This window comes from Nothoprocta perdicaria, unplaced genomic scaffold (assembly GCF_003342845.1).
Source record: "Nothoprocta perdicaria isolate Ctin4 unplaced genomic scaffold, notPer1 scaffold_52, whole genome shotgun sequence".
NCBI classification, from domain to species: Eukaryota; Metazoa; Chordata; class Aves; order Tinamiformes; family Tinamidae; genus Nothoprocta; species Nothoprocta perdicaria.
This window is the reverse complement of record NW_020455777.1, coordinates 1,923,401-1,950,361: the sequence shown is the minus strand read 5'-3', so window position 1 is coordinate 1,950,361 and position 26,961 is coordinate 1,923,401. Positions and strand designations below refer to the sequence as shown.

At 40.6% G+C, this 26,961-nt stretch overlaps 1 protein-coding gene across 1 annotated transcript in view; it reads left to right on the top strand.

The window, feature by feature from the left end:
* Window positions 1–6,407: 6,407 nt before the first annotated feature.
* PEX7 (peroxisomal biogenesis factor 7) overlaps window positions 6,408–26,961 on the top strand; it is a 39,284-nt gene continuing 18,730 nt past the window's right edge. Inside the window, exons 1-8 of the mRNA XM_026048224.1 lie at window positions 6,408–6,528; window positions 8,010–8,067; window positions 9,171–9,321; window positions 14,182–14,259; window positions 14,421–14,529; window positions 23,673–23,779; window positions 24,171–24,284; window positions 25,700–25,755. Coding sequence (XP_025904009.1) covers window positions 6,408–6,528; window positions 8,010–8,067; window positions 9,171–9,321; window positions 14,182–14,259; window positions 14,421–14,529; window positions 23,673–23,779; window positions 24,171–24,284; window positions 25,700–25,755 — 794 coding nt within the window. The remainder of the gene's footprint in view (window positions 6,529–8,009; window positions 8,068–9,170; window positions 9,322–14,181; window positions 14,260–14,420; window positions 14,530–23,672; window positions 23,780–24,170; window positions 24,285–25,699; window positions 25,756–26,961) is intronic.

The window sequence follows — 26,961 nt, the reverse complement described above, 5'->3', positions numbered from 1 at the left end:
CTCGCGGCGGGGCCCGCTCGGGTTTCCGCACGAGCGGGTTCCCCTCCCGGCGCGTGGGAGCGGGGCGGGGGCCGCGGAGCCCCGCAAAGCGCCGCGCGGCCGTTGGGGCCGGTTCGCGCCTCGCGCCAGCCCTGCGGTAACGGCCGCGCCGACGGTTGGCGGCGCGGGCAGAGGGGGCCGCCGCGGGGCGCGCCTGAGGCGGCCCGTGAAGCGGAGCCGGAGCCGGTGCCGGTGCCGTGTCCCGCGGCGGAACCGGCCCTGCCCGCCCGCAGCTTCAGAGCCGCTTGTCCTGGCACATGCTCGCTCAGCCTGCACAAACCCGCGCCCGCGCAAAACTGAGCCGTGTGTAATGGCTCCGGAGCGCCGAGGGGAATTCTGCCGTTTACTTATTTACTTCAGGACTGCTCCCGCTGCTCCGCTTTTTTCTTTTTTTTCCCCCCCCTCTCTTACGTTATTCTGGTCTTAACTGGACTGCAAGGCCTTAGGGGCAAGCGAGCGGCTTTGTGTGTTTGTCCAGAGCCCAAAGTGCTGTCAGGATTTAATAATCATTAACCCCTGGTTTCTACTTTTCTTCCTGCTTAAACTTTCCCCTTCATGTTCCCGAGTGGCCTCAAGTCAAGTGCAGGTTTTGTGGCTGCTTTCAGCAGTACCCGGCTCGTGCTTTTAAAAAGAGTGCCCCATTTGGGCCCTGTGTTTTGATTAAATAGATTATGCTGCTATATTCACCTGCAGCCTGTCTTCCGTGGGCGCTTTGGCTTTCGATATTTAACAAATATTTCCTCACAGAATAGCAAACTAATCTAATCTAAATAACTGTTGTGTTCCCCGAAGGAACATTAATTTGGCATAGTGGTCCTTGCAGTCAGTAAAAAGAGAGCTTAAGATCAATATATATATATATATATATATATAAAATAAGTAATATATAATGTTAAGACTAAAACTTAGGGAAAAAAAAGAAACAAACAAAAACCCTCACATTGTTTGCAGGCCAAGAATGAATCACGGGAATTTCATAATGGGTTTGAAGAGGAAATGGGGTAGAGTTCTTGAGTCTGCGTCTGAACAAAAGTACAGCGAAATCCTCATGATTACTCGATTCTCCTTGTGTCAGGGGAACTGTACTGAGTAGATTCCAGGGAAGCATGAAGGAAAAATAGTGCTCAACATATTTACAATTATGTTTATTTGTATTATCAATAAGTCTGTCCCATTAACATTTATCTTGTTAAGGCTAATCATCTTGTTGGCGCTGAGCCTGTTCCTGTATCACTGTTTTCCCATGACCTCTGTCGACAGAGGATCAGTTCTGGACTAATTAAGGCAGATTAGTCACTGCAGTACCTTCAGTAGCCCTGTTTGCTTTTGTGTGGATCAGGCCCCTTTTCCAAGGAGATATGCCTGGCATTTGCTTCTCCTGATAACAAATGGGGTGGGAAGGTGACGAGCAAACTAAAGACCAATTTACAGGCAAAAGTTAATATTTGCTAATGGGTCATTTACAGTGGGCTATTGTTTCTCACCACATTCGGTGTTTTTCTAAATAATGTAGTTTTCCACAAAAGGCAGCCTCGGTGTTAATGCATCGAGCCCTGCATGGCAGGCAGTCTCATCAGAGCGCAGGAAGTGAACAGAGAACAAAGTGTCTCTGTGCTGTTCCCTGGAAGAGCCCCTTTGTGGAGCCCAGGAGGAAGTCGCCAATGAAAGGAGGAGACACGCGCTATTTCACTTAGCGTGACCCACTTGCTTCGTTATTAATACCTCGGCCATTCCACACTCAACAGGGCTTTTTTTTTTTTTTTTTTTCTCCCTATTGACTTGTCTGCAAGCGAGGTTGGTCCCTTAATAGACAAAAAAAGACACACACTGATTAATATGGAAGAATAGGCACATTGCCTATTTTTTAATATAAAGGAAAAGCATGTTTTATTAATGTATTCACTCCTTGAAGTGTGCAACCATACATTTAGGAGCTCTTCAATCTGGGGCTTGATTAGGAGATGATTATTCAAAAGACTTTCTTTTTTTTTTTAAATTCAAAGTAATATCCCGTTTCAGAGTACACTTACCTTATTCAACTGTTTTTTTTTTTTTTAGTGCTGTGTAGTTAATATTTTTAGCACCAAACACAGCCTTGATTCCATTCAGTCTTTTGTTTGTTTGTTTGTTTGTTTGGGGGGGGCAGAATTTTAAAGAAGCAGTTATATGTAAAATTCTCGAAGAAAAAATTCTTGAAGTAACAATCCCCATATCTTCATGATATGCTGTTAGAGTCATTAGCCATTTACCTCTATTCTTAATCAAATTTTAACATTCAAGAATTTGCTTTTTTTATAATTTCAAACATAAATGCAATTTTTGATGTGTCAGCATATGACAGACACCACAGATTTATTTGTTGATAGTAGCAATAAAAAGATCCAAGTCAAAAAAAGGGCAATTACCCCGGATGTGTTCCAATTTACAGAAATGAAATCTAAAGTACAATGGAAAAGATTTTGGCCAAATTATGATTTTAATGTTTTATCACCATCAATATTCGGCAAGGGGGAGAAAAACACTGTAGATGAATGTGCCTATCGAGTTTACTTGATGGCTATTGGGTTTTAAAGTGGATGATAAGTTTCATCCTGATTTTAAGACCTTCTTATCTATACCACAACATTAAAAAAATGAGAAATTGCAAACAGTGTAAATTTTTCATTAATAAGCAGGAAAAAAGTTTGCAAATGCAGAGTCCAATATGCTTGTTATGGGTCAAGACAGGGCGTATAAAGAAACTTGTGGATACAAAAATCCAAACAAGATCTTTAAAGTGCACAAACTAATCCTGTTTCTCTGAGCCATAGGAGAGAACTCTCCTAAGCAACTAGGTATTGAAATAAGCCAATTGCTGTTAACTGTTAAATCTTCTCCAAAATGAAAGTTAGCCATATACATATRTATATATAATGGTAGCTTATAAATATATATATAGTGGAAACTAACTACAGAGGTATCTTTCATGCTCAGTATGGAGAGGGCAGTATTTTGTTAACAGGGTACCAGCTACTGAGTTGTTTGTTTATTTATTCAAAGACACATCTAGAATGGGACTCAGGTGTAAGGGAGTACTCAGGTAGTAAGAAGCAAGTAAATTGAGAGTGGTGGTGGTTCTGTGGGGAGGCAGCTGGTTGTGTAACAGTAAGAATGTGACAAATTCACCTATCAAGCCATGACCTGGTACCCGCAAGCAGAAAGCTGRTCAGGATTGATCTTGAAGCCACTGTGCTGTGAAACAACAGATYGAGTAGGGTGAAAACATGCCCTTTGCTCATACATCTTTTCCACATGGCAGGTGTCACACTTCTTCCTGAATCACTCCATCTTTCTTCCACCCTTCCAGTGTCTTTCTGTCCTCTTCCTTCTTTCATTCTTTCCGTCCTCCCAGGCAGTCTCCTTGCTAACTGCCTTTTCCTTTTACTAGCTTCACTTTCACCCTGTGACTCTGAGTCTTTGCCCTTGTGTTCACTGCTCCAACCTCCTTTATCTTCCCTTTTCCCAAACTTTCACCTTTTTTCTTTCTTTATTTCTTTCTTTATTTTTATTTCCACTCTTGCCTATTTTTCCAATCTAACTATGAACCCTGAGACTTTTCCTAAGGCTTCAACTCATAGAGCCTGGAATTTCACTTGGGAAAACCTYTACTTTTCTGTTAATCTGTACAGTCTATGAGTCAGTGAGCACTCACTGTCATAAAAGAAAACCGTGAGAGCATGAAACTTGTAACTAAAAGGCAGAAAAGAATGTCCTGGCTCAACTCACACCTAAGCTGGCTATCAACCAGCAAGCTGAGGAGATGATTGAAATGTATCTGCAATAAAACAGCCCAGCAGACTGGAAAGGAGGCAAACTGGGTGCAGAGATATTGCTGTAAGCACTGCAGCTACTCGCTCTGACACTAGCAAGGCTTAGTCAAGTGACTGCAGCATAAATATAACTACAAGCTGTGTGGTAATTACCTAGGAGTTTAGCTGAATTGAGTGAGCTTGAGTTAGCAGAAAGACACGCGAGTGCTGTGGGGAATCCTTCTGCAGAGCTGTGGGATACGGGTGTTGAAGTGGAGCRTCGCTGCCATCTACTGATACCTTCCGGCTGCATATGTGCTCCTCTTCCTTGGTGCACCTGGCTCCTGGGGCGTTTCCATCGGGTTCACCTGGTTCAGGAGGAAGTACAGGCACACGTAGCAGCTCTCTTTGGTGGACCTGCTAGAAAAATAGTTCTTTAGTTGCTGGTGTATCTACCTTCACATTTCCTATGTAAATACTTGCCATATTATTCTACATCCTGCTTCTAAATATCTTTAAAAAAATGAATTCACAAGCTTTTCTCTGAAWAAGAAAACTATTTGGGAGCTATTAAAACAAACTAGGTCCTTCTTTCAGGATTTCCTGGTAATCTTCTCTCCATTTCTTGATATTTCTGTCTATTATTTTTTTTCTAAGCTGTCTTTGAAACAGAGCTGTGCCCCTGGTGAGGATGGCTTTCTGTTTGTATAACCTCTTTGTGGGAGTTCGTTGCTTCTAAAAGATGAACTGGATTTGTGGGCTACTTTGAGAAGGCACGTGATGAACCCTTTCCACTACTTGGATGCACAACGGGTAACTTGTCCGTCAAGCAGCTAGAGGTTGCGCCACTGAGCATGTGAGCCCAGAACAATCCTGTGCCAAGGGCCACATCCAGATTTACTTACCAGGCTACTGCTGAGGGTATCTAGATTTTTATATGTTGTTATTGACCTCCCAATCACAAAAGACAATTACTGTAAAAACACCTGCCCAGGAGATTCTCCCGTGATTCTTGTCTCCGAGAGGCACGTTGATTTAAAAGGACATCACAGAGGCTGAAATTCCCGGGATTTGACCTGCAGTAGTCAGTTGTGAAGCTGCTATGAGGTTTTGTGCCTACTAGATAATCCAAATGACACGCTGCATTGAGCTACGCTTGCACTATGATTGTTTTTGTTATAAAATCCTGGYGGCTGTTTGATACACAACAGTGTTTGACTTCATTTTTACCACAAGATCAAAGGATTAGTAAAATTGCATAATTCAGTGATGTAAATTTGAGTGTCAGTTTAAGGAATTATATATTCATGGGGCTTTACAATAGATTTTGCAGCTAAGACTCAGAAGGTTTAGCTAAGGTTTAAAATAAATTTAAACAAAGAGCAGGATTATGTAATTATCTTCCAAGACCCATGAGGTAGCTTGGATTAAATTATTTGATTCTTCTTTGTCTTGCTTTCTTCATGTGTAAAATAGTAATTTTCTGTCTTCATCACAACACATGCAAGTGGGTCATTATATAACTTACTAGCCCATGCCCAGCTGRAATCATCACCATGTATATTTTAAACTCCAAGGTAAAACATATCAAAAGTTATAGCTGATGAGCTTCTCAAGTACATCTCTAGGCCTGAGCCCCTCTTGCTTTCAAAAGCAAAACTCAATAACTTTAAAGAAGTTGCCATTAAAAACAATAATATATAAAAWTAATAATAAAATAATAGTAATTAAAAAAGTAATACAAATAATAGGCAAAATAATAGCAATAAGAAAAAGTTTGTCCATAAAACAGCTTCCATAAAGCATACCTGCAACACGCAAAAGATGATGAACAATATCTGATTTATGCAGATAAATACTGATGGAGGCAGACTGACTCAACAAATGGCAGATCAGAATAATTTGGAAGGGCTTTTTAGGGGAATGACAGTACACCTATCCGGATCCAAAAATCCCATCTATTCAAATGTGTTGACAGGGTGAGCAGATATATCTCAAGGGGATAGTCCCTGCCGTTTGGAAAACTCTTTTTTTTTTTTTTTGCCCACCAAATATATATATATTTGTGGAATTATTTACCACAGAACACACCCACAGAACAGACAGCGAGTGGTCGGAAGCCTTGTCCCGGTCAGATAACCGTTAATCCCAGGAATCACGTGGGTGCAGATATCAAACTACAGTATCAAGTACACTGTATCAAGGAACAAATTTGTGGTCCCACAGCCTTAAAACACACACCAAAAACAAAMAAAMAAAAAAAAAAACAAACAAAAAGGAAATAGAAAAAAAAAAAGAACAGAAAAAAAAAAAAAGCTTTTATTTCTTCGCAGGGAGCGGGCACTAAAGGCGCGGGGGACGACGCCAGCACCCAAGATGGCGGCGGCGCCGCCTCAGTGCCGCCCCAGAGGCGCGGGTGGCGCCAGCACCCAAGATGGCGGCGGCACCGCCTCAACGCCGCCCCAGGGACGCGGGCGGGCGGTCGCTTCCGGCCGCGGCGGCGCTTCGCGGCTCGCCCGTCCACCTCCCCGCTCCCATCCGCGGGCGGCGTCGCGGGCCGCTGGCGGCGGCGAAGGCGCCATGGGGGCGGCGGGCGGCGGCTCGCTGCGCCTGCCGGGGCTGCACGGCTACGCGGCCGAGTTCTCGCCCTACTGGCCGGGGCGCGTGGCGTGCGCCGCCGCGCAGTACTACGGCATCGCAGGTGCGCCGCAGCCGTTAGAGCCGTTAACGCCCGCGCTGCGAGCGCGGCCGGGCCGGCGGAGCGGGGCTGCCCTGAGCCTGGGCGCGGGTCCCGGTGCGCGGCTGGCGGCCGGCGCCCGCTTCCTTGGGGTTGCTTCGCCGCCGCCGCGCCGTGCAGAGGGGCTGTGGCCGGGCGCTCCGCCGCGGCCATGGCGGGGCCGGGGCACCGGGCTCCGGGCAGGCGGCGGGCGCCCTTGCGGCGAGAGGGGCCCGCGCTCGTCCTGCCCTGCAGCTTGGGTGCTCACTCCCCGGAAACAGCACCCCGCACCCCCTTGTACTGCTTATTCTACACCCTTATTATTTCATCCCTTATTATAGTTATTAAAGAGCACCCCAGGCCTCTCTAGAGTGGTTACTGTGAGCTCTGCCCTCGTGGGTTAGGAGTTCAAGGCACTTGCTGCCCTCGGGTGCTGCGTGTTCGCGCGCTCTGTGTGTGCCCGTGTGTAGGCACGGGTTATAAACGGCTCTCACAGATGGCTCTCGCAGCTCGTCGCGTGTGCCCTTCCCCTTGGTTTTGTTTTGCGTGGGTGCAGTTCATGCCTCCGTTCTCTTTCAAGAGAAAGCTGTTAATTTTAGCAAGCTGCTGATTTCAGATCAGGTTGCCAGTCTKATGCTTGTCTCCGACCAAGTAAGCTTTCCTACTTGAGAAAATGCAAAACTTTGAATTTATTTATTTTATTATAAGAACTCGGGGAAGTATAGACTTCAGAGAAGCAGTATGCTTCTTACAGGGTACAGGAGGCAAACACAAGAAAATGTTTTAAAAATTCTCCTTCGGAATTTCTGGTCTCCAGTATTTCTGGAGTTCTCTTCTTCAGGACTCTCTTCAGAAAGGTCCTGGCAGCCCTGTCCTGGCCTCTGATGAGAAAAACCAAGATTTTCGTAGCATTGGAGTCACTTTTATTTCCTCTAGGACCAATATCCCTAAAAGCATTTTATATAAAGTTTCTAAATGCTGCTTTGGCATTACCCCAATCACACAGGAGAGTAGTACCCTATGAGAATGAATAAAACAAGTATCTTTGCTTTATTTTTGATGATCTCTTTGTGTGCTAAATAGATTTTTTTTTTCCTCTCTGCTCTTGAAAAGAGTATTTACTGGGTTGTCAAAAGATCTAAGACCAGAAAGGTATGACTTTAACAGAGTATGTAGGTGAATAGGTGAAATACACTTTCTGTGCCTTTTTTTTTCTTTTTTTTTTTTTTTTTAACATGTGTTGCTTCTTTTCCAACCCTAACTACACATATACTGAAAAAAATATAACTGAAATACTATTTTAGAGACATAAGGCAGATTAAAGGAACTGTTCATGCTTATAACTCATTCCAGTTAAAGAAATTCGGATGCTTTCCATGTTTGCACAGTATAAGTACCTCAGCAGACCAGCTTGCATCGGCATATAGGAGCTGGTTGTGATGATTTGTTTTACTTTGTTGTTCTAGGTTGTGGAACTCTGGTAGTGCTGGAACAAAAAGAAGCTGGGATTGTTCTTCTCAGAAGGTAATACAGGTTTATACTTACAAGCTTGAAAGTAGAAATTTTAGCTTTTAGGAGCAGTGCACTGCCACCTAAATTTGAACCTTTCTGAATGGCTATATTGAAAATGAAGCATGGAAACCTGTTATGCAGATCCTTTCCAGGAGACACAGTACTCATGAAGTGTGACTGATATGCTGGATGGGAGGAATACAAAGGTTAGGGACGAGGGSGTTTAGTGCTCCGTCATCATTCACCTAAAATGTCCTATAGTTTAATAGCAATTGCTTATTATCCTGGTAGTTGAAATAGAAATACAAAACAGAGTGATGCAGTTTATCATATTTATAATGCATTTTAATTCACAATTATATAACAAGGCTGTTAGTAGCTATTAATCACTCCATTAGTTCTGCTGTACACTGTAGTTTAGTGATGTTCATTTCTGTATTTCTAGAGACTTCACTTAATTTGTGGTAGAAAGGCCTGTGTTTTTCTGAGCCGTGAGCTATGTCGTGTTTTCTTCAGAAACCTTTGATGCGCAGGATTTTTCCTCATAATTACTGCAGGGTGCCATGAAATTAACCTGAATTTAGCTGTCCCTTCTGTCAAAAGGTGGTAAATAACTTCATATTTATCATAAGATAGCTGCGTGGGCATGGGCAGAGCGCCCGATACATGGTACTTTTTCATTGTTGGTGTGTCAAAGCCCTTTTTAGGGGGTATGCAGATCTTTAGTATGTTCATGACTGTGCTTCTGCTGGGCTTTCATTATACCTTAGCTTTATATTGATGCTCTGGATTGGACAGAGCATTTTCAAAACTGAGATTTTTATTTTTTTGTTTACCACAATTATTAAAATTCAGGAATACAATCAGACTTGATTCACTATGTTGAAGATCCTTGGCTCATTTATACTTTAACCTTATCAGGTTGAATGTTTGTAGGTAAAAGTTCTCATGATACCAACCAAGTCACTAGTGAAGAGATTCACTAGAAAAGCAAATATATCAAAAGGATATTTAGAATGGTAAATAGGRTGTCTTAAAGTAATATAAATCTCTACTAGTCCAAACATGTATGTCATGCTTTCTCATGGACAAATATCTTAATTGTTCTGATTTAGTTTTGACTGGAATGATGGTCTATTTGATGTGACGTGGAGTGAGAACAATGAACACGTGCTCATCACTTCTAGTGGGGATGGATCTCTGCAAATCTGGGATACAGCTAAAACCACAGGTCCACTGCAAGTCTATAAGGAACACACTCAGGAGGTAAACCAGGAAAGCTTGAAAATGTTCATGGCCTGTCTAATGCTTGACCTGCTGACAGGGTTATTTGGGGGCTCATTGTCAAATGTATTTTTGTTGTTTATTTTTTTCACTTAACTTGGGTGTGTAGTCTGAATTTAACATTATTGTAATTATGCAGTGAATTACAAACCATCCATACTCATGTATCCGTATCCTATAGCAGGYATCACTTAATCACATTAATATATTCAGAAGTAATGTTTGTGGTTCCTTATAAGCTAAGTAGTCATTCAGTTGTGTGAAAGTATTGAACCTATTCTGTGACTCCAGAGAACATCATCGAATAGGTCTAAATCAGATAGCTGGTGTAGCAGTGTTAGCTTGAGGATACAGAGCGACAGAAATTACACAGATCCTTAGGGCTTCTGTTGTGCCAGGAGCTGCTTGTCCTTTTCTGTTACAGCATTTGTGAAGTCCTACTCTGAAGAACATAGGTATTGGGAAAAGATGAACTTTCTTAGCCTTGGATTGATATCATTGATATTTTTCTTTAAAAATCTATTTGTTTGTTACGCGATATTGGTAGGAAAAAAATGTATTCATCTTCACAAATGCATTTGCATTATGCAAACGTATATTTGTCTTCCCCCAAGGAATTTTTCTAAAGTGTTATAGCATTTAGCATGCTACTGGTTTTCAGTCCKTTATAGATGCATGCCCTTTGTAAAATGGATGGTTACCAGTAACTTCTTTCACAAATAAGGAGCTATTTATTAGAGACTTAAAACAATGTAGGCTCTGAAGAAAGGCATTGGCTTGATAGAGTGCTGATCCAGTGACTTACTGTAAACTGTCTATCAGAAATTTTAGTTAACCCTTACATTGTATTAAGACCACAAACCAGTTGCTGAGAAGTTTAGGAAAAAAAAMCTCCAATAATAAAGATGATTTTGTAGATGGTATGCTGTGCTGTTTCAGGATAAGGAAGCAGCACCCAATACTGACGGTTGTTGGACAGGTAGGCAGGATAAGGAATGAACTAAAAGTTCTTTCGTGCTTTCCTTCTAATCCTGTGTTGTCTTCTCTCAGCTCTCTTACCTTCTGATATGATTGGTTTTAGTCTCTCTGTTGCCTGGATTACTGCTACCTATATGAATAAAATACATCATCATGAGAGAACCAGCTAGTGGCTATGTAGTCAGCAAAAAACGACCATGGGAGGCCAGTTATATATTCATGAAACCCTTTGATTCTTTCAGGTATGAGGCACAAATCTAAAAGCTCTGTGACTGCAGCTACCCAAGAGTCTTCTGTACCTGTTTGCTTTGTAATTTTCCTACTTTGGCTCAATAGACAAAAGTTGTCAAATTATGTAAATAAGGAATTTACTTGGTGGTTATGATGAGGATTTTATGATAGTGTTAAGAGACTGATGGTAGTAATAGAAAAATATTGGCAAAGCTTAATACTAAATTCTTTTGTCCATACCATTTTTCTCATTGAAATTCTGTCCATAAGATCAGTTTGGTTCTGCTGCACCATCTGTTGTCTGTAAAATATGAATTTCTGCATCCAAGTCTTGGTTTAGCAGGGAGCATGGGGAGGTTGATGCACTCAACCATGAGTTGGAAAGACAGTTTAGGACACATGGGCTGTTTATTGTGAGATGTGAGAGGATTGTCTTCATTCTTGTAAGCGTGCATTAAGACGATAGATCTCAGTGGGAATATAGCTTTTATTTTGTGRTAAACACTGGCAGACAGTGCTCTTTGAAGTGATTGACTACCTCCTTCATCCTTAATCCCTTTCTGACACCTTTAATGAGTATTTTGTCASCAAGTTTTATAATTATTCCTAAGGCAAGATTGACAGGGATCAGTTTCCTATTTTCTAAATGAGATCATTGTCCTTTCTTGGAAAGAACATACAATTTTAATTTTAAACCACATCTTTATTATGAAAGGACAATGAGTTTTATTCCAGCACTAACCAACTGCTGAATCTCATGAATAAATTAGTCTAATTTACTTTGGTTTTGATGAAGTCTCCCTGGAATGTGAGACAAAAGAGTATTTCCATTAAATTTGTCCTGTAACTCATGTCTTAACATTTATTTTGATTTTTTATATATATTTATATCTTTCTGTTTGATTCTACCTATAGCATTTGTTGCTGCTGTTTAGGCATAAATAGCATTAGTGCATTCTATGATTATAAATAAAGCCCTAAAGGATGGATGTTTTGGATTCAAGTTTATGCAGTGTTCTTAGTATTTTGAGAAGCTGCTCAACACAGCTTCTTTGGAAGCATCTGTAAATTAGTATTGGGTGACAGATGTGAAAAGGCAGGAAGAATCAAACTCACCGTACTTGGTTGCCCACATTTTCCTCTTCTCATTCCTTTCCCAGTACCTAAACCTGTCACATGCCATGAAAAATAGCTCGTGCCTTTCCTAAGTCTGTTGTATGTGTGCCCGTCTTGCCGGGAGGAGGGTTTGTGCAGGTGCCGTTACCTCTGGTGCAGCTGCTGGGCAGGCCTGCTCGTGGCTGCCATATGTATCCACATCAATATGACAGCATGTGTATAGCAGAGCTGTATGCTGAGCTTGAGCRAGCTGGAAGCCATATGTGTGCTTTGTGTTACCTGTCTAGTACGTGTCACGTATCTGAAATATGTGGGGTGAGCTGAATACGTGATAGAGATGCATGTTTTCCCAGACACATGTTTCTTCCTTGGCAATTCCAGACAGGAGTCTGAGAGCCCAACACCTCCACTGCATCTGCCTTTGTCCAGCTATTGCCTGAAAGAGGCTGCTGCCCAGCRACCCACGTAAGGGCACTGCACAGCGACAGCTCACGAGTTGCACCCAGTTACACCATCAGTTACACTGACAGATGCAGCGGGAAGGAGGGAGGTTAACGTGTCTGAGGAGCCCTGGAGCTGCTTTGAGATCACCTTTCATTCTTAAAATTTGAACAGTTAGATTTTTGTCTTTAAATATTGTTTTAATAGACTGAGGCAGGTTGAAAGGAGGGTATTTTAATGAGCTGGGGTAGCGCTAGATAGTTGACGAAAGTAGAAAACCCAAGGGATATACGTGTGGCTTGGACAGGTAAACAAAAAAGTAACTCTCAATTCATTATTTGTATAGTTTTTGTCAAATCCTGCTCTAGYGTCTCACACGTGGTTTGTGAACCTCCAACAAAAGAAACCAGCACCACATGATGTTAGAGCAGCATACGTTTTTGGGATATGGGAAACATGACATTGTAAGATTAAAAAAAAAATGCATATGTTGCAGATGATGCACTGTTTTTCCTCGGGCAATGATTGTTTTTCACTTATATGAAATAAGCAAACAGATGAAGAACACTCATTTGACACTGAATCCAGCACAGTATGAAATGAAGTTTTACGACTTTGGCTTTTGCTTCTTTGATTTTCATTTCCATTTTCTTTTCCTCCTCTGGTAACATAGGTCCAAACACTTTGACCTTTGAAATAGAATTGCTTTAATTTAATGTATGATTCTGTCTATGCAGGAGAGTGGGACCAGTTACGCTGCAGCTGTAGTGAGGGTATGTGGCATGTTGTTGGTGAGAGGGAATCTTATCAACATGTACAAATACTTCAGGGGAGAATGTAKGGAGGAGGGGGCCAAACTCTTCTCACTGGTGGCCAGTGACAGGACAAGGGTAATGGGTGCAAATTGAAACCCAGGCAGTTCCATCTCCATGTGAGGAAGAACTTCTTTCCTGTGAGGGTGGCAGAGCCCTGGCACAGGCTGCCCAGGGAGGTTGTGGAGTTTCCTTCTCTGGAGGTCGTCCAAACCCGCCTGGATGCCGCCCTGTGCCCCGTGCTCTGGGTGTCCAGAGGATTGGACTAGATCATCTCTAGSGGTCCCTTCCAACCTTAATGATTCTATGATTCTGCGACTCATCGATGTGCTAGCACGAGGTTGTCCTCGCTGGAGTGCACATCCCTGAGCAGTGGTGCAGCTGCTGAGAGTAACGCTTGCTGGGTAGTTACCATGTTGCTGGGAAGTGTGCCATGGAAGGCCACATTGGGTCAGGAGCTCGGACAGATGAACTGTTTAAGCTCATCTTTATCCACTTCTAGCCCTGAAGTGGTTCAGGTTAAAACTGCATGTTCTTCCTCCTTAGGTTATGGAGCTCTGGTATTTGTCACACAGTGAATAGCCAGCATTTCAGGGCAAGATAAAAATTTGAAGGAATAGAGCAAACAATACGATGTATGTATGAAGTGAATTGTAATACAAATATTACTAAACAGTAAGTCTGAATATTAGAGTATTTTAGGGTATCTATTCCACCTGACACCCTATTATGTAACTTACCTATGTAGGGTTATATTCTGTGGTCGTGGACATTCTAGGAAACCTAAAGATGCACATAATTAAAAATTACTAAGAAGTATTTGTTGTTAGTCAGCTAAAACCTCAACGTTGACCCGCCATCAGCTCTAAAGAGACATGTCATTAACACTGTTAGGGATTAGAAATTGGGAATGTTTAAGTAATGTTGGATTGGAGGTAAGAAGTCAGTCTGTGTTACAACCTACAACCGTGGAAGAACCTTCCAATGGTGGTGAGTCCATGCAGAATTTTAACATTCTTTTTATTGTCTAAATCTCATTTATCTTTTTAGATATTTTTCTGAGCTTTGTGGGCTTTTAACACCAGATTGAGATGTTATAAATTTAATTTTTGCTCAGGTAAATGACAACATTGGCAGCTCTTTTTTTTTTTTTTTTTTTTAACTGTGTTAAAATTTGTAATTCCAGGTGTACTTCATGGAACTTAGGCTGATCAAACATGTCTGCTAATGCTGTTTCTAAACTAGGCTGTTTTATCTTTTCTAGGCATATAGTGTTGACTGGAGTCAAACTAGAGGAGAACAGCTAGTGGTATCTGGTTCATGGGATCAAACAGCCAAGCTGGTATGTTGTGTTTCTACTGAAGGCAAAAATGTGATTTGTTTTGGAACTGATATTTCTTTATGTTAAGCAACAGTGTCCATTAACTTTTCATCTTTTTTTTTTTTTAAGAAAACTTTTTCCTGCTTTATCGCATATAAACCTCTTATTTATTTTTTATTTAGTGGGATCCAGCTGTGGGGAAGTCATTACGCACCTTTAAAGGCCATGAAGGGGTCATTTACAGCACAATATGGTCTCCACACATCCCAKGTTGTTTTGCATCTGCCTCAGGTAAACATCATTGTAACGAATTTCTCCCAGCAAAAACATCTTGTATGGTATTGTGTTTGCTGTTGTGCTTTGTCCAGCAGGTGGTGGTGTGTATCATAGATTAAAAACAGAGAAAGGAGGGAGAACAATTTAGCTGTGGATGGATTTGTAGGCTCTGTTATGATTTATAAAACATTCTCTTGGCCTTTTAAACATGGATTATAARTTTTTTAGTCAACTCAGTAACTGTGTTGCAGTTACTTTCTGTTATTTTATGTAGCTCTCATCCATTGATATGACTCTGTCCAGTAAAACGTTGTATACTTCATGTTCTGGTGTACATTTTTGRTCAAATTGTCACAAAAACGAGTAACATCATTATGCTGTGGAGAACTTTAGTTAATTCCTATTGAGTTATTTTACATTCTGATAGAAATCACTGTGCCTTGTTCTTGAGAAAAGAAAAAATCAATTTTGCTACTTCTGCCAGTSAGGCATCCTGCTGGCTAATACAGTCGCAGTTGAGCTGGGGCCAAAGAGACGAGGCAAAGAGGCTGTACAGCATTTTCCAGAAAATGCTCCTGTTCTGGGGGCACAAGCAGAGCTCTGGTTACACCTGCAGTCATAACTGCTGCCTGGCTGGAGGAGAGGGGTGTCTTGACCTGGAGAGTATGTTTGGAAAGCAGAGGAGCAGGAAGATGCTGGCCCAGTATGAGCATTAATAGATTCACTGCAGTGGCTTCAATTTGTCTGATTTCAAATCTGCTTGAGTTTTGATAGTGGTAGAAATTGTTTAGCTCTTATATCAAGAGAGTAAACAAGTAAAAATACCTATTTTTGTTACTGAAATTAGGAGAGAGGGTTGCACATGCACAAATATTCTTCCTATTCTGTGAAAAATTTGGTTAATAAATGTATGTGAATCTTATTTTGTAAGTCTTCAATCTATTTCCATCTGTCTGTGCTTGAAAAMCAGAACTCAAATAACTAACCAATTTCACATATTTATTCTGACATAGCAGTGCTTGGTGGCCAGGTACTGGTGCACAGATGCTTCCAACTTAATTGAAGGTTTATTAAGGTAATTCTTGGGAGGTGCTTATCCAACAGGATGATCAGAAACTTAAAGAGGATTGAGCTCTGGATATTGTATTAGCAGRACCACCGAAATACAGCTACCTGCCACACAGTACTGACTTAATGCCGTGTGGTCAAAAGATCAAAAGTGTGGAGTTTTGTGAAGGCTATGAAGCCCTGCTTGCTGAGAAACCTCCCCTCTGTGGCATAAAATTTCTTATATCGTGCATCAACAAAAGGGGCTGTCCTGATCCTGAAAAAATTATTTCACGTTTTTAACTACATGATTAAGCCAAACAGCTTCTAATGTACTGCCATTTGAACAGCTTTGGGAGACACTGTTAGATGCTGTATATGATTTGTCCTGTGCCCCGTGCTCTGGGTGACCCTGCGTGTGCAGGGGGGTTGGACTAGGTGACCTCTGAGGTCCCTTCCAACCTTAAGCRTTCTATGATGGAAGTGCTTGTGTGCAGCAACGTATAATTGATAGATAATACGTATTGGATCTATTCATTGCTCAGTAGGTGTGTTTGTTGGAGAGTTTGACTTAAACATTCAAAGATTCCATTCTTTTGCAAATGTTAACTCTGATTCTTCAAAAGAAACCCTGTGCCACATGCTCTAGGTGTCCCTGCTGGAGTGGGAAGGTTGAACTAGATGATCTGTAGAGGTCCCTTCCAACCTTGAATATTCTGTTACTCAGTGAAAAGGTAAATGTGTACTGTGAAAGCCTGAAGCTAATCACTGACTGATGATTCCATGATACAGATGTTTTATAGGAAAACYAATCCATAGTATTTCTCTGCTATAAGTACTACTTGGATGTGGGGAAAAAAATCCTGTAGTGTAATGYTAGGTGTAAAATCACTAGATAAGAGAAACTGCTGACTTCAAAAGCATGCTRAACTCTTGCATAGTTTCCAAAATAAAGCATTCAGTGTGCTTCTAAATGAAATAACTTCAGACCAAGATCTGGCATAGAAACCATCACATGCTAGTGTGGAAAGGCTTTCCTTCTTTGCTTTGGTTCTATTTCAACCTGAAAATCTCCTGTGATTTGATTCAATTGCTTCACTGCTGGAAACGTGTGTTAGGAGTTCAGTCAGCAGTAACATGTGTCTTTCTGTGATAGAAGTACTCATGGCACTCTTGCCCTGGCTATAAATTCAGTTTCCTTACTGGAAAGGCCCATCACAGACTGTGTGTGGTCTGAGCAGTCACTCGACTCTTCAGGGGTTACTGGCTCTCTGCTAAGTCGACTGAGGGGAAGCGTTAGGGCAGCCAAGGGGAGCTGTCCAGGAGTCTGAGTCTCAGATGTTCTCCTCGTCTGAGATCTGCAAGGATTCACAAGCACATAAACATGTTAGGAAATAGAAAGAATAGAAAGCTTAATTTTGCTGGTGACAGAACTTCTGCTGAGCTAAAGGTGGAGCTGAAAGAAAAGTGCAGTGTTGATATGATGATGCTGTGTCAAGTGTGGACCCTACAGCTGTTTCCTTCCTTGCGTGTGCTTACTGGCAATGCAGACCTGAGGTTTTAGACGTAAAGACATCACTATTCTGTTGCAACCTTGTTTTCCTGAAAATTGCTAACTGAAAATGTGCCTGAAGGGGAACTTCCTGAACTTCCTTTCACTTGCTTTTCTTTTTTTCCTCCAGCTACTTTAAGTCAGTCCTCTTCATTCCTTTCTTGAAGAAGGCTGAGCTGTTTAGGGGTTGTATTGGGAGTATGTGTGTTGCTGCTCTCTCCAGTCCATAGTCATTATTTCCTCCTACCTCACACATACATTCTCACAAGCACATAGAGGCGTATGTTACTGCTATAAAATTGGAGACCTTCAAAAATGAACAACTTCATGTTGTGTTGCTTCTTCAACTTCATTTTTGTTAGGAAAAATAATARTTAAAAGTACAGTGTTGATCATAACTGGAAAACATATTGGTCTTGAAATATTTCAAATGTGTTAGGTAAACATTTCATTTTATTGGGAAGAAAATAAGCAAAAGGGAAGGATGTTTAGGAACTCTTGTATGCAGCACCCCAAGCTTTGTGCTGTCTTTGTTTGAATCCACTTAGGTACCAGCAGAAATTCAGTTTCCACTTAAGTAGTTAGTTTATGAGCACTGAAAGCCTAGTACAAACTGCAGGATGCAGCAAAACAGCTGCTCAGAAGGACCATTAGGTGCCCGGCCAACTTTTGCCTCGAGCTAAYAAGATTAAATCCGGCCTTTGCATATGATTTTCTGTCAAATTATTATGAGACTAGAGAAAGAATGTGAATGAAGCAAACAGGAAACATAATACTGTAATGTAGTGTTTGAAAAAGAATGTMAAGCTAAGTGTGGAATACTTTTTTTTCATTAAGTCTTTGAGCTGAACACATACAGGGGGACTAACTTTGTGTGCAGTGCTCAGTAAAATGTGATTAAATTATACAAGATAAATATGTGTGAGGCTTCAGTTAAATTAACTTTTATTCAGCATCTAATACACTTCCATTTAACATTTGGAGAGATGTTTGAGGTACTCTTCAATGCTGTCATCTTCATGTGCGATCATTTGTACTCTTAAGAGGCAATTTAGTGATGCCTTATATATTTATYGTTTGCGGTTGGAGATACTACATTAACAAAGCCAAACTGTTAATTCTGTGTATATATAAATAAATAATGTTGTGATGCCAGTAATGATTTCTGAGCTGATGAGATGAGCAGCGTGTTCAGGTGGACGTGCAGCAGCGGTGCCGAGCCCTGGCAAATGTCTGCCTTGCACTGAAGGGAAAAAAAAACAGTGATGTGGAAAATGTGATTAAAGAATGACATAAATAACAACAGCTTCATGGCTAAAAGGGTTTAATGACACTCTGTGTCATTTGCCCAGAAGGTCTCTGTCTCTCTTTTCTTTTTTAATTTTTTTTTTCACCTGGAGAACAAATGATGAGAGGCGGCACATAAAGCAAGGGCCCAGTGCACAGAACATTAGTGCGGAGTCAAACATAAATCAGTTGAACTAAATGAGCCTCAGCAAAGGCAGAGCAATAAGRCTTTGCTCTGTCTTCTGGTTTACAAAGAAAGCATCCCTTATAGTTTCAAACATTTTTATTGTCCTTGAAATTTACCACTGGGAAATAAGTAAGCAGTGTATCATTTTATCTGCATAACTGGAATATTCTTTGGTACATACATAATATTGACAAGAGACAATATTGTGTTCTGGATTTGACAAAGCCCAGTGAGGTTTAGAAGGACTGTTAGCATGTATCTTGACTACAGGACCCTCTGTTTTAATGCCACGTTCATTTTTAAATCGTTAATACGTTCAGTGAGTTTATTAATCAGGGAAGRTACAGGCTGTTACATGTTTAACAAGTCATGAATTAGGTGAAAAAATACTTCTCAAAACTGCAAGGAAATGTCATCTTTACTCATTGTAATGTAGATCAACTAACTGCATTCTTTCCTTAAAGATTCGTTCTGTTCCTCTGCATTTCTTTAGAGGAATATCTTTTTTTATTACACTAAAAAGTGATAGGAACTACAGCATTTTTTATTTATGAATGAATACAAAAATTTAGTCTCCACTTTGTACACCCTCAYGTTCAGTCCTCTTTAAGGTTGTCCTTGGACATCGCTGTGTCTCAAATTCCACCTCGTTGCTTGTCCTGGCGTACTGACTTCCTTGCTTAAAAAATAACAGTGTCTTCCCACCTGCGAGTCTTGTGCTGACAGACGTGTGCAGTGCAGGAGGCGTCGAGCTGTGGGTTCAGAGATTGGGCTGGCATTACATGCTGGTAACGTCTTTCCGTGCTTGGAATCTATAGGACTGAAAAGGCAGACTATGAATAAACAAATTATCTATTATCTTCTGTGAAAGAATAACCAGGAGAAGGCATGTGTCTACGAAAAGCTGCTGAATAAACGAGGAGTAGTCTTGAGTGCAGCTACTCATAAAGGAAAGGTTTTCCACGTGCAAGTTTCTTAACAAAGTTTGATTCTGTCAGATCTTTGACTACAGTTTTCTCCAACTTCAGCTTATTTCTGAAGCAGGAATGTAGCATAGGGCAAAAGAAAGAGTTGCTAGGAGAGTGAGAATTGCAGACAGGTAGTTCTGGAGGTATTTGTGTTTATTTAAGTTCCCATATAACTGAAGTAAATAGCCCTCAAGCGGTAGCCTCACTGTGGTATGGTGTGAGTTCCAAAACACGTTACAGGATGCTCATATTCCTTTAGTTGTGCGTGAGAGGGGATCCATTCTTTATCTTTTTTTTTTTTTAATTCTTCTATATTTATTTATACATCAGATATGTTAAAAGAAATGCCCCCATGACCCAGATTCAAGGCATTGCAAGAGCAGGAAAAAGTTGGTCATTTTGGGAATCCAGATACTCAAGAGGTAGAATAAGGAGCTTCAGCCGAGTGCAGGGCTTCTGCTGTGCAAAGCAGGCATTCACAAAGCAGCCTCACTTCAGAGATGCTGCATTTGGTGGCCGTTCTGCGAAGCTGCTGTTTATATCATCATTTATCTGCTTTCTTTGTTGTGTCAAATTACAGAATGAAACGGCATGGGTGTTTTCATTTGAAACTTACTGCTTCAAGATGTACCACCGTGGCTTTGAACTCATGTGTGTCCTGTGTTCAGTGAGCTTCACTGAATGGACCTCTAACTTGCCAGCGCTCTGGAGATATTTATCAAGAAGTTAGTCTGGCCCTCAGTTCATGGTGTGTGCTGGCAGTAGTGCAGTGTTATGTGCAGTGCTTACTAGAATAGAAAGCAGTTTCAGGTTGCAGTATTTTCTATGAGATTGTCATCTTGGAATGTAATGTTTCGGTGTTAAGCAGAAATAACATCTTTTTTTATGGTGCGTTAGGATGTTTTAGGTGCCTCAGGACAGAGTTAGGTATATAGAGAGCTTTCCCATTCACTGAAGAATGGCTCATAATATGGCAGGCTAGAGTAGGTCAATTTTGAAATAAATACAAATTTTAGAACAGAAGTTTATTTTAGAAAATACTGATTTTTCTCTAATTTCTATTTGTTTTTAACAGTCTTTTCAAGCTGTTTTGATTTTAGCTTTACAGTTTTTTTTTTATCAGATGGAAAAATTACTATTTGGAAAGTACATTTATGTTATTATGTTTGCTTGATACCTAGTTTGTGCTTTATGGGAATAGATTTTGTACATTTAGTAGACTCCTATTGGGCATTTTAAATAAAACTCCTGATTTGTATCACTTTCTTTCTTTTTATGTGGAATCCCAGAAGATTTGTTACTACTGCAGTAGATCCTTTTTTTAATATTATTTTTTACAGAAATGGGCAGTATGATCATTTTGAAACAGCTAAAAAGATTGATTATGAGTCATGAGATTTGAGTTCTGCTCTATTCCCGTTTGATTCTGGGAAGATATTTTACGCTGTGTTTTATTAACTTATAAAAATATGCAAGCAGGCAAAATAACATGTAAGTGTTCAATAGATTGACGTTAAGTGCATACTTTAATTAAGATTTTTTGATATGACACCATATATGYCAAAACTTCTTTTGTGCTGAATTGTATTTTTACAGTACTTAGAAGTTAGATTACCCATTTTTTTCTTGACAAGAGAAGTGTCATAAAATCTTCAGGATGCACAAAATCGGCTTTATCTTAAGTGAGATGTTAAGTTAGCAGTACTTTGGTGCTTGGATAAAAAATGTCCATCTTGATGAGAGTACCTTCTAATTTCAGATAGAGTGTGAAATTTCTTCTTGATTTTTGTTCTTTGTTTGTTTTGTTAATCTCTTAAATACCCAGCTATGTTAACCTTGTATCTCAGCTCTGCCTTGCACTGATTGCTTAGGTGGTGGTTCTCACTGGCCCTAATGCATGATGATTTTTGAATGTGGCTAAAATACATCTGAGAGCAAAAAGTCGACATAAAACCTACGTGAAATTTAAATTTCAAACAAACTTTGTCTCTTCACTCTACTAGTCGTTCCCATTAGCAATCTTCATCTCTTGTATGTGGGTGATATGCTTCCAGATTAGTATTTCTTTCAGAAGTTTTGAATAGATGAGTGTATATTGTGTAGTTCTGTTGATTTGTCCAAGATTTCACAAATATTCATTAAAATGAAAGAAAGAAGTACAATATACAAACAAATCTGGCATCATAATCATCTAACAGACCCGCAAAAATCTGTTGGCATAGAAAGTTGCTGCTAACAAAAATAGAAATATTTTGTGGAGGAAATGTTGGCYACTTTTGTGTTTCTTTGGGATGCCAATTGGAAATGGCTGCTAGTGGATGTGATTGTATTCGGTGTCTTTTCCWTTTTTTTTTAACTATTATTATCCTACTTCTCTTTTGTCCTATGGAAGAAATGAAACCTTGGTAATGATGATTTAAAGGATTTATGGCAATGTGGAAATTCAAGGATAATTAACAGCAATTTTCATTGAAATTAGCTATTAAATAATATATTGTGAGGTCATGGAAAAACATTTGAGCTAAAAACAGAGGTTGCCCAAATATGTGATGTGTCAGGATTACACTATTAATCACTTAAGTTAAAAAAAGCAAAAGAAAAAAAMCAAAAAATCYCCAAACTCTTTCTTGATCTTTTCTGACTCTTTCCCTTGCAACTTAAATGGAAAGATGGAAGTTTTTGATGTTGGCTCTAATTCARTCTGTTCCTTTGCCTAAAAGAGGTTCAGAAGGCTAAAAGGTGGCATTACTCCTTTCAAATAATTCAYGAAAAGGTCAGACAGAATTAATAACATCCAAATTCAGTTTTTCAAAAGAAAATGGGGGTATGGGGGAAAAATGGAAGGGAAATAATGGTTTGTTTGTTTGTTTTCTCATGGGTCATATTTTTTTCTTTTATTAAATAATTGGGAAATTTGTGTATTTGAGGTCAAAACTGATACTGGCTGGCTGTACTTTTTTCCAAATGTTTTGGGGGCTCTAATAATGCTACTGAGGCCTCTGTAGCAATTCTAGTTCACCTGGAAATATATATTTATTTACTTATAAATGTTATCCTGTCTGTAGTGAAATATAAGCTTCCCTTTCAAAGCTCTTATCTGATCAAGTATAAAATAAAAGCTTTCTAAATACATTATTATATCTTCAGAAGCCTTAAGACTCCRATAGATGTCTGCCCTATGCACACAGGCATATTAGCCAGGCACGCTGCCTTTTCCAGCAAGCTCCTGCTGGTCCTGTTTTCCTCCTCTCCATATGTTGCACTGTTGCTCCAGGCACTGCAGTGATATTTGGGGCTCCAACCAACKGCAGGGTGTCGTTCTGGGGAGTGCTGTGTGTGCACACAGGAACAGGCATTCTCCTCCTTGCAAGTATTAAAATGGGCAAGGGGAATGAAAATGGATAAATCATGTGTCRTTCCCATCTTACGAGTGGGGAATTTAGCCATCAAGAGCACAGTATCTCTCACAATCATGAAGTCTGAGGTAAAGCCAACAACTAGAGCCAAATTTTCTGTAATCTCTGTAGTACTGTAGTCCCAAGGCTATTCTTAAGATATGCGTTCAAGATTAGAGCAAATGTYGCTTCTAATATAAGTAGAAGTTGCAGCAGAGTGACACTGTCTCCTAAACTTGTAAGGAAGCTCTGTGTGCAGTCTCAGCACACAGTGGCTAGTATGGGAGAAGTGCCTCTAATTCTAATTTTGTTGAAAGGAGTTGGTTGTAAGTTGCCTTTACCCTTTATTTCATACAGATCAAGAGTATGAGTTTGGGTACTCCTACTTGCTGACTTGCAGAGAAAACTTGTTCGTCATTTTGATTTCCTAAGGTAGCTTTGAAATGGACAATAAGCTCCTCGAGAAAAATGTATTTGAATATTTTATTCCATTTCTTCTTAATCTGAGTTTAAAAAGATAATGGAGATTTTGGTAATAAAATGAAACAAGTTGTGCTTCCTTGTATGCATCTTGACTCTACTGGGCTTGTTTTATTTGGTCTGTGGATAGTTTGGATTTTCTTAGAAGTGAGAAATCACTGTGTACTCAGTAGTGCTGTATTAACAATATCTCTTAACTGATTCATCAGTTGATGAATAAAATCAAATTCTCTTTATTTTAGGTGACCAGACTTTAAGAATTTGGGATGTGAAAGCCCCCGGAGTCAAACTCGTGATTCCAGCTCACCAAGCCGAGATCTTGAGCTGTGACTGGTGCAAGTATGATGAGGTATAATCCATTTTGCCCAACTGCCTTCCAAATGGAATCACTTCCATTAAATACCTTTTTTTTTTCCCTTTCAGTGCTGTATTAATATTTTTTTATATAGCAATAAACATGTCTAGCTGCTTCTTACTTTCATTCTCCAACTTCATCTCTAGAAGAGTGCTGTTCCAAGAGGTTAATGGCGTCTGGAGTTTGGTTTACTGTTTTGCCTATAGACTATAGTAAGGAAATTGTCTGTACTTCTCTTTAATTAACACAATGGGGACCTCATTTATGATTTATTCATCAGCGTGGTTGAATTTATTTAACTTCAGTGATCAATACTCCCTTGATGGGCATTGTGGCAATGTAGTAGCTAATTGTGTGGTGTGTCTGTGTTSTTTCTGATCATCAGAACTTGGTGGTGACGGGCGCAGTTGACTGTAGTCTGAAAGGATGGGACTTGCGCAACGTCCGCCAGCCCCTGTTCGTCTTGCTCGGGCACACCTATGCCATCAGGAGAGTCAAAGTAAGTTGTGTTTCCTCCACCATAGCCCATCACTGAATTAGTTGGCACGCTTGCCAGGAAATCAGCAATATTTTACGTGATCCGGTAGCTAGGAAGAGAGAATAAGCACTCGAGATTTCAGCTGTGATGTTGGTTATTTAGGGATAATTAGTACAGTAAAAGATATTGGTGTTTAGCAGTTCTTTGCTGCCTTTGCTGTCATTCTTTGCTGGCTGTGGTCTCGTACAGAATTTTAWTTACAGTCTTTGGAGCCACTTAAAAAGACCCTAGAAAGAGTGATCTGTGACATACAGGGGGTTGGGCTGGGTGATATGTAGACAAAGGTTGGTCCCTTTTGTCTATATARAAGTGGTCAAATGGTCAATACCTTGCAGTTTAGGGGAACTAAGTGTAAGCGAAAGTAGAATGCACAAATCCTTTTGACCTATGTATGTAGCATTCCTAGGTATTTTGTTAAAGTGGTTTAGGTAAGATACTAGGATATTTAAGCTTAGTGATACTACTGACAGAAGCTCTGAGAACAAAGAAGCAAAGAGAGAAGTGGGAAATACACTATTGATTTACATAAACCAGCTTCCTCCTATCTATTGTTCCTGGTTCCAACGTACAAAATAAAAAATGTTTTGTTGTGTTTTTATTTCTTCTGCAGAAAAATATAGGAAATGTAGGGAATTTAGAAGGTAAGTCAGCAGAGCTAGTAGCGATTAAGAGTTGTTTTGCAGGTAAGCTCTGTGTCTGTAGGAACTCAAACAGATCTTCATCTCATCCTAGTGCGAGTTTTTCTTGGACTTGCTAGTTTACTTGGTAGTTTTGAGGGAATTGGGGTTTTCATTCTCTTTGTTCTCTTTGATGCTTAGGGATCAGGAAAGCAGAATGATAACAATTTTTTTTTTCCTTAGTGGAAATGCTTGTAAAGTTTTACAACCATGAATTTGTAAAATTAAGCTTTTCAACTTAACTCAAATTTTCCCCTTCCCTGAAGTAAATACAGAATTTTGGCACATAGAATTGGTGCCAATAAAGCATATGCTGCATCTCTGTAGTAAGGCTCAATTTAAGTGCATCCTAACAAGAGAGATGAAAAACTGGTCATATAACTTTACTGAAAGTTTCTTTATATAATGAAATTATGCTCAGGTTGTCAGCCAAAAGCAGAATTTAATGACCATTTATATGACCATAATAAAATTGCAGAGTTGGTTAAGTCAGACACAGTCAGGATCCCACAGAGCATTCACTGTAGTTGGTCACATGGTGCTTAAATTTGTTTTATTGAAGTAGCCTGTTCAGTTGTGGCCTGAAATGGGCACCTGGGTGGTTCAACTAATTAAACTGTGGTAACTACTCACAAGAAATCTCTGAATTTGTTCATAATGTTTATACTTTAAAAGTTGTTCTGTTTTGTTTTCTTGCAGTTTTCACCATTCCATGCCACTTTGTTGGCCTCTTGCTCCTATGATTTTACTGTAAGGTATAGTAAGCTTTTTATTGCATAAAACCCAGTAATCTCTGTTCGTGGTGAATCTCTCTYTGTGTGGCAGTTCAGGAGTGGACATGCTGAGCTCTCAGGTGTTTCCTTGCTTTATGAGCTGTGCTGCAAGCGCTTGGGTTGAGGGCTTGGAGGCCAGGCCAGTCCCCGCTCTGAACGATACCTGTTCCAGCAGATGGTTCCTGTAGGCCCCTGCCCATCGTTCTGCTGATTTTTTTTCCCCCTTATGTTCAGRCATGATTTCCTAGGTTTCAGTTTGTGCCTGTTGCCTCTTGCTCTATGACTGGGCACCCCAAAAAGAGGCTGGCCCCATCCTCTTTACACCATCCTGCAGATACTCATACCCATTGGTTAGATCCCCTTGAAACTTCTCCGGGCTGAATAGTCCCAGCGCTCTCAGCCTTCCCTTGTGAGACACGCTGGAGCCTTCACCATCTTTGTAGCCCTGCACTGGCCTTCCCGGGAGCTCCGTGTCTCTCCCATGCTGGGGAGCCTGGTGCCAGTCACAGCCGTGCGCGTGCGGCTCTGCCAGGGCCGTGAAGGGAGGATCATCCCCCTGCCCTGCTCACAGGTGGGGTACCCTGGGTCGCCTTGCCCCCCAGGGCACGTTGCTGCCCCATGGTCTTGTCCCCCCCACAGGACCCTGCGGCCTGGGCAGCCCGCTCAGTGACTGGGGGCAGCCTGTCCCTCCATGCTGAACCACGCTGAAGCCCCTGCTGACCCCTGCGCTGCACCCYGAGCTTATTTACATTGTAAAGCAGCTGTCATCTGGGAGTGATGGGTTTATGACATGTAAAATCCCACACCCAGAGCCATTAAGATAAATTAAATGATTAGATAAAAACAAAAATCAGATTTCCTGCAGCAAGTATATTACTGCTTTGCCCTAGGCAACAAAAGTACCACAGTGTTTTGTTATACGTTAGACAATAGAGCTCTGGAAGCCACAACTCAATTTYCTATGTTCAAAATTCAAAACATGTGTGCTCTCAGTGTTAAAGAAATCAGCCAGGAATACAACATTAATCATTTAAGTTGTCATACTTAAATCAGTTATATTGTTGTTCTCATTAGTGTGTATTTACAATACTGCATTTGTAATTTTAGTATGTTTATTTCCTTGTGGAGTCTTCTGCTAGGACTGTGCACCTGTTCTGGTGTCTCGATCCCATTCCTCTTTTTTAAACT